Source organism: Ahaetulla prasina, chromosome 4 (genome assembly GCF_028640845.1).
Source record: "Ahaetulla prasina isolate Xishuangbanna chromosome 4, ASM2864084v1, whole genome shotgun sequence".
Classification (NCBI taxonomy): domain Eukaryota; kingdom Metazoa; phylum Chordata; class Lepidosauria; order Squamata; family Colubridae; genus Ahaetulla; species Ahaetulla prasina.
In genome coordinates this window covers 46,975,621-46,983,514 of record NC_080542.1, presented here as the reverse complement: position 1 = coordinate 46,983,514, position 7,894 = coordinate 46,975,621, and the positions used below count along the sequence as shown (strand labels likewise).

Sequence of the window (7,894 nt, the reverse complement as noted above, 5' to 3'; positions counted from 1 at the left end):
AACTGAGACAGGAAGATCATTTTATTACAATTTATCAGAATATTCAAACAAAAGGAATTACTAATTCAAAGAGGGAACCCTGATCTTTAGCTTACATCCTCTTTTATAATTAACATAACAAAGAAGTCTGAAAGAGTAAAGTTGATTGGACAGGATAATAGCATACATGTTTATTAAAATGAGGTCTGAAGGGGAATAAATTGTAAGGAGAAAGGTTTTTAGGGTTCACAAAAGAGACCCCAATTTGTACTTACAAACTTTTCTTATCAGGAGCTAGTCTCCAGCTTGTTTATCAGTTTAGGAATGTTAAAAGCTTATAAATCTTGAACATCACTTTAAAAGAAAGAATATAAATCAAATTAAAAAGCAAAGCAATTATGTTAGTTAACAAATTACAGAACATATGTTATTTGCCCCTCAGATCCACTAAGCAAGCATATGGGCAACCTAACAAAAAGTCTAACATAGGTCATCTAGTCGTTCCCCCGCCGCCCCAAGTAGGAAACGCTACACCGTTTCTGACAACCTGGTGAATATGTTACAAATTACAACCAAAACTCAACCCTCCTGCAAATATTCAAGCTAGTGAACCTACAAATATGTATAATACGTTGGACCCTAATTTGATGAAGAAGATGGACATACTTTTTCTACAGTGGTTTATCCTTTGGGATTAAAGTTTAAGATGTTTTCTTTAACTAGCCTGGATTTGGCCTATACTTTCAAAAAATAGCTTTCCTCTTTATTTTGCAACTTGGAAAAAAAGGCGATTAAAATAAGCATAATAAAATAAAAATAAGCATAATAAGCAATTATGAAAAAAAAACCTTGTGAGAATTTTATGTGAATCATTCTTACATCTGTGATCACACACGGCGACTATTAGTGCCGGAAGTATGATATATTCATATCTCTATGATCTTGTAAATGACGTAATTCGATGCAGCAAGGGGAAAACTTCGATTCGATTTAAAAATAACCAAGATGGCGGCAACTGGAGGCGGCGGGCCGGATGTCAACCTCCCTGGCCTGGAGGGCGAGGCGGGGCCAGACTCAGAGCCTGACTCGGAGGTGTTTTCGTGCGTGGCCCATTGCTCCGACCTCGCCTGCCGCCAGAACGAACAGCGGCGGTTAGGCCTCTTCTGTGACGTCACGTTAGCCTTCAGTGGCGGCAGCAATGAGGAGGAGGAGGAGGAAGAGAAGGGGGGAGTGGGCGGGGCCTCCTCCGGCTCCGAGCCCCCGCCGCGAGAGTTCCGGGCGCACCGCTCGGTCCTGGCAGCGGCCACCGAGTACTTCGCTCCTCTCCTTCTGGGCGACTTCGCGGAGTCCCGCTCGGGGCGGGTGGAGTTACGAAAATGGAGTTCGGGAGCGGGACCAGACCCGGAGACGATCGAGGCGGTCATCAGCTTCATGTACACGGGGACCATTCGCGTCAGTCCTGGCAACGTGCACGAGGTCCTGGAGTTGGCCGACAGGTGAGGCGGGAAGGAGGAACGAAGCGTCAGGCTAAGATAAATCAGACACCAACCGACTGATGTATGTCGGTTTCCCTGAGTTCTGATGGGTGAGGTTCTGATGGGTGAAGGAAGTTGTCAGTGAAGGCAACCAGGGATGCTCATTCTGTGCCTCCTCCCCTGGAATGGTGAAAATGGATCTTGGGCTCCAGTGTAAACCAGTGGTGGCTTTAGTTGGAGTAGACTACTTTGCTAGAAAGACTAGCGGTTGGCTTGCTATAAGGCATATCGAAATGCTATTAGAATAAAACAAAGTATAACATAACATAACAAAACATAACATAACATAACATAACAACAGAGTTGGAAGGGACCTTGGAGGCCTTCTAATCCAACCCCCTGTCCAGGCAGGAAACCCTACACCATCTCAATCAGATGGTTATCCAACATTTTCTTAAAAATTTCCAGTGTTGGAGCATTCACAACTTCTGAAGGCAAGTCGTTCCACTTATTAATTATTCTAACTGTCAGGAAATTTCTCCTTAGTTCTAAGTTGCTTCTTTCTTTGATCAGTTTCCACCCATTGCTTCTTGTTCTACCCTCAGGTGCTTTGGAGAACAGACTCCTTCTTCTTTGTGGCAACCCCTGAGATATTGGAACACAGCTATCATGTCTCCCCTAGTCCTTCTTTTTATTAAACTAGACATACCCAGTTCCTGCAACCGTTCTTCATATGTTTTAGCCTCCAGTCCCCTAATCATCTTTGTTGCTCTTCTCTGCACTCTTTCTAGAGTCTCAACATCTTTTTTACATCGTGGCGACCAAAACTGGATGCAATATTCCAACAAGGCATTATAAAGTGGTACTAACACTTCACGTGATCTTGATTCTATCCCTCTGTTTATGCAGCCCAGAACTGTGTTGGCTTTTTTAGCAGCTGCTGCACACTGCTGGCTCATATCTAAATGGTTATCCACTAGGACTCCAAGATCCCTCTCACAGGTACTACTATTGAGCAAGGTACCACATATACGGTACTGGTGCATTTTGTTTTTTTGGCCTAAATGTAGAACCTTACTTTTTTCACTGTTGAATTTCATTTTGTTAGATAGCGCCCAATGTTCAAGTCTGTCAAGATCTTTCTGTAACTTGAGCCTATCTTCTGGAGTGTTGGCTATTCCTGCCAGCTTGGTGTCATCTGCAAATTTGATGAGTTCCGCATCTATCCCCTCGTCCAAGTCATTGATGAAGATGTTGAAGAGTACTGGGCCTAAAACAGAGCCTTGGCGTACTCCACTGCATACTTCCCTCCATGTGGATTTAGTTCCGTTGAGGACTAAACGTTGAGTGCGGTTGGTCAGCCAGTTACGAATCCATCTGGTGGTGGTGCTGTCTAACCCACATTTTTCTACTTTATCTAGTAGTAGGTTATCGTCTACTTTATCAAATGCTTTACTGAAGTCCAAGTAAATTATATCGACAGCATTTCTCTGGTCTACTAATTTTGTCATTTTGTCAAAGAATGCGATAAGATTAGTCTGGCATGATCTGTTTTTGACAAACCCATGTTGGCTTTTGGTTATTACTTTGTTTGCTTCTAGGTGTTCGGTGATTCGTTGCTTGATTATCTTTTCCAGAATCTTCCCCGGTATTGAGGTCAGGCTGATAGGTCTGTAGTTTCCTGGATCTGTTTTTTTTCCTTTTTTGAAGATGGGAACTACATCAGCTTTTTTCCAGTCCTCTGGCAGCTCCCCTGTGCTCCAGGATCTTTGAAAGTGGTTCTGAGATCACGTCTGCTAGTTCCTCAGAACCACTGAACTATAGTATAGAAATACACTATAGCATGGCAGCATTGAACATGGACCTTACCAAGATTAACGTTCTTATAGCGCCATTTCTTCCCAGTGCAGTTTCTGAATTACTTGAGTTATAGCATGAAGGGGGACTGCTGGACACTTAAAGACAAGTTCAGCTCTGACACCTTTTAAAAAAAGACAGTGGCACTTGACGTTTTTGAATGTCAGCTCGGTGGAAAGCAAAATACAAGTTATTAACTAGCTAATAATTCTCAAACAAAAAATTAGATATACACTATTGCAAGATGCTAAGGAAACAGTGGGTTTGGGTTTACCAGATTTGAAATTGTATTTCGAGCTTGTCATCTGGTCTGGCAAAAAGAGTGGGTGAATCTGCAGAACAAGAGGCTAACTGGTTTAGAAGGTCATGAATTAAAATTCAGATGGCACGGCTATTTATGGTATGACAAAGTTAAAGTAAATGTTGATTTCAACAATTATTTTGTTAGAAGAGCCATAGTAAGAGTTTTGAATAATACAAAACAAGGTTTTCTATGAAAATGCTTCTTTGGGTATCACCTTGGAAGCCTTTTTCAGAAAAGAAAAAGGACTGATGGACTTATGGTAAAATAATATCTTTTAACTTTGGAGACCCCACACTCAAGTCCAAGGAAGAGTTAGAATCAAAAGGTTGTGTTTTGTCATTTTTTACTACTGAAAAAAAAATTAAATTAGACAAAAAGAGTTATGGATTTAACTTTGTTAAAAATGAATTGAAAATCTTACTGTATAGTAGTGATTAACATATTTTACAAGATTTATAAAATGTTATTGAAATTGAATTTGGAAAGTGAACATATAAAGAAAGCATTCTATGATTCAGTGAGCAAGGAACATTGGCCATAATGTGACACTTGAACAATGAAAGAATATGTGGACAAAAGATTTAAAATTTACATTAAACTATAATTTAAAAGAAAGTTCTATAAGATGATGTATCTAACATCAGACAAGTTATCCAGAGTGTATAAAGGTATTTCAAATGAATGTTGGAAATGTAAATGTAAAGATGGGGGGGCTGTCTACCATTTATGGTGGACATGTAATAAAACAAAGAAATATTGGAATAGGATTCATATTCTAATACAGAAAATTCTTAAAGTGAATATAAAAATAAAACAAAAAACTTTTGGGCTTAATGGAAAAAGATTTGGGGGGAAAAACTGGAATGTTGATGTTATATATGTTGATGGCAGCAAGACTACTTTATACACAAAACTGGGAGGACATTTCACTTTCCATCATGGATGAATGGCTGTAAAAGTTAGCTGAAATGACTAAATTAACTGTTTTGATCAAAGAAAAGAATATTAAGTACTTTTATTTCTACTTGGAAACTGCTTCTGGACTTTGTGCTTGAGGTGGAAAAAAATGAAACTTTGATTTTGGGTTTTATTGATTGATTTGTTGTTATAGAAATTGCTAGTTTATACTACCCTGTTTCCCCAAAAATAAGATAGCCCCTGATATTAAGGCCAATTGGGCTTTTGAGTGCATGCGCTAAAATAAGCCTCCCCCGGAAAATAAGCCCTCCCCAAAAATATTTAAATGCAGAACTGGAAATCAGGTAAGATGGCAAGAGGAGCTCCATATGCCCCAAATAATAAGACCTCCCCAAAAATAAGACCAGGCACATATTTCGGGGTTTAAAAAATATAAGACAGGGTCTTATTTTCGGGGAAACATGGTTTTATGGAAAAGTAAAAAGTTGAAGTTTGATGTTAAATGCCTTATTCCACTGCAACAGAGGGAGTCGGAAATCAGAGCCTACTTTTTCTTTCCTCCCCCCCCCTTCCTCTGTCCCTCCCTTTTGTTTCCTACTACTTTTGTATTTTTGTATTTTCTATTAAAAGCTAATAAAAATATTTTGGAATGCAGCAACAAACTAATAATTCTCTGGTGGCATTCCTAAATTATCTTTTTGTTTTGCAGGTTCTTACTAATACGTCTAAAAGAGTTCTGTGGGGAATTCCTCAAGAAAAAACTGAGTCTCTCCAACTCTGTAGCTATTCACAGCTTAGCTCATATGTACTCTTTGAACCAGCTGGCTTTAAAAGCTGCTGAGATGATCAGGAGGAACTTCTACAAAGTCATCGAAGATGAAGAGTTCTATACTTTGCCATTTCACCTTATTAGGGACTGGCTTTCAGATTCAGAAATCACAGTAGATACAGAAGAGATTCTCTTTGAGATGGTTTTAAAATGGGTCCAGAGAAATCCTGATGAAAGAAAAAAGTACTTTGGAGAGCTCTTTAAGCTTCTCCGTCTGTCACAAATTAAACCAACCTATTTGACTCGGCATGTTAAATCTGAAAAGCTGGTATCAAGCAATGAAACATGCCTCAAACTTGTGTTGGAAGCAGTGGAAAGCCATGCTCTCAAGGGTGAGAATTTCCAGCAAGTTAACTCCCCCATCTCATCTCTGCCTCGTTTTGGCCAAAACATGGATGTTATCATGGTCATTGGTGGTGTGTCTGAGGGAGGTGATTACTTGAGTGAGTGTGTGGGGTATTTTATTGATGAAGATAGATGGGTGAATTTACCACACACCCACAATCACCTTGATGGACATGCCGTGGTAGTAACCGAATCCTATCTTTATGTGGCAGGTTCCATGGAGCCTGGCTTTGCCAAGACCATGGAAAGATATAACCCAGGTAGAAATGTTTGGGAGCAGGTTTCCAATCTGATAACCAGGAAGCATTATTTTGGACTTACTGAGGTAAAGGGAAACCTGTACAGTATTGGTGGGCGGGGTTACTTCATCCCTGGTTTTAAAGAAGTGGCTGTCTACAACCCTGATCAAGATAAGTGGCACAATTTGGAGTCTGCACCAAAGATACTCCGGGATGTTAAAGTGATTACAATAGACAACAGATATGTTTACATGGCAGCTCGCACACCAGATGACGGAGATAATGAAGATGGCTTAAGGTCTGTCATTATTCGTTATGATGCAGACACACAACAGTGGCGAGATTGTGAGTCTCTGCCACTCCTTGACAACTATTGCTGCTTTCAAATGGTTGTGGGGAACACCAACTTTTACCACACCGCTTCTTGTTGTCCCAGAAGCTATCCTCTAGACCATGAAGAGGCCAAGAGAAAAATCTCTAACCTAGTATCTGATGACATTCTGGAAAGCTTACCATCAGAGGTTCTTAGCATTGAAGGGGCGGCTATCTGCTATTACAAAGATGATATCTTCATCATAGGTGGATGGAAGAACAGCGATGATACTGATAAACGGTACAGAAAAGAGGCCTATCGCTACTGTGCTGAGAAGAAGCGTTGGCTGTTACTTCCACCTATGCCTCAGCCTCGTTGCCGTGCTACAGCCTGTCACGTGAGAATCCCTTTTCGATCCTTACATGGTACTCAGAAATATCCAATGCCGCAAAACCTAATGTGGCAGAAGGACCGGATCCGGCAGATGCAGGAGATACACCGACATTCCTTAAATTTACGGAGGATGCCTCATTCTCAGATAGAATGCTAGCTTGAATATATGCCATCAGAAATACCTGTCTGTAATTGTCATACCTGGCATTGACAAACAGCCACCAAATTGGAGACAAAACTTTCTTGAATATTTGATCTGGATTGCAAGTGCCACATGGAAGTTTGGTTTATACTAGCCATAAACATGAAGATAAGCAGACATAGAACAGTCTTAGAGTTTATTGGTTTCTCCACAGATGTGATCCAGATATAGAATCCAACAAAAGAATTGTTCTTGCATTTTGTAAATGTGTTCAGGTTGTATAAAATTGTACAAAAATTCACCACAGCCTTTCCCCCCCCCCCCCTTATGTGTATGAATTGGACTTGCTTTTTGTGCGTTGGGTCATCTCATCTCACTTTAAATGTTTATATAGGTCATGTGAAGTATTTCTATTCGTTTTATAATACTGATGTATATGTAAAGGACCATTCGAAGGTTTTCTTAAGACATTTTTATCTGCTTTTGCAGAGATATTTCTCTTTTTAATCTGCTGTGAATCTGCTTATTTCTGTCAAATGTAGATATGTGCAATACTTAAAAACAAGAAGAGTAAAGCACAATCTTTCTAAGAATTTCAAAATGTTCCATGATTATATTTTATACTTTTATTTATCTAAAAGCACTTGAGTTTGCTAAAAGTGTATTGATAAAAAGAATAAAATTTATTATTTGGATCATTTGCATTCATATAATTTGAGAGATGTGTCTCACAAAAAATTAGGACCTAATTTTTAACTAGACCATTCTATTTTTTTGTAGTCCCCTGGTTTCCCATTAATTAATTTTATTTAATTGGTCAAATATTCCAGCCTTAAAAAAATGAATGGAAAGACCAAAAAAATACTAATTAATAACTGAAGCAATTGGGAATACATTATGGAAGGATTAAAGCTGCAAAAATTCTGGATGTCTGTATTTAGGTAATAACTTTTAACTACCATCTGATCCATCTTTAACCATCAAACTTCTTTGTCTTAATGATATATCATTTCTTACGTGAATAGTTACACGGTTCAGGAAAACAAAGTCATGTAGAACATACAATATTTAATATTAACTTCTTGGTCCAACAGAATATT

General features: G+C 39.1%; 1 protein-coding gene across 1 annotated transcript; it reads left to right on the top strand.

The window, feature by feature from the left end:
- Positions 1-958: 958 nt before the first annotated feature.
- On the top strand, positions 959-7,489 carry LOC131197223 (kelch-like protein 11). Its single transcript, XM_058180997.1, has 2 exons — positions 959-1,475; positions 5,243-7,489. The coding sequence occupies exons 1-2, from the start codon at positions 985-987 to the stop codon at positions 6,807-6,809; spliced, it is 2,058 nt and encodes a 685-aa protein (XP_058036980.1). The 5' UTR covers positions 959-984; the 3' UTR covers positions 6,810-7,489.
- The last annotated feature ends 405 nt before the right edge of the window (positions 7,490-7,894 follow it).

Excerpts from the sequence above, each read along its gene's own strand:
- LOC131197223 (XM_058180997.1), top strand. The coding sequence starts at position 985 with ATGGCGGCAACTGGAGGCGGCGGGCCGGATGTCAACCTCCCTGGCCTG. Across the intron at positions 1,476-5,242 it reads GTCCTGGAGTTGGCCGACAG|GTTCTTACTAATACGTCTAA; the intron begins GTGAGGCGGGAA and ends TTTGTTTTGCAG.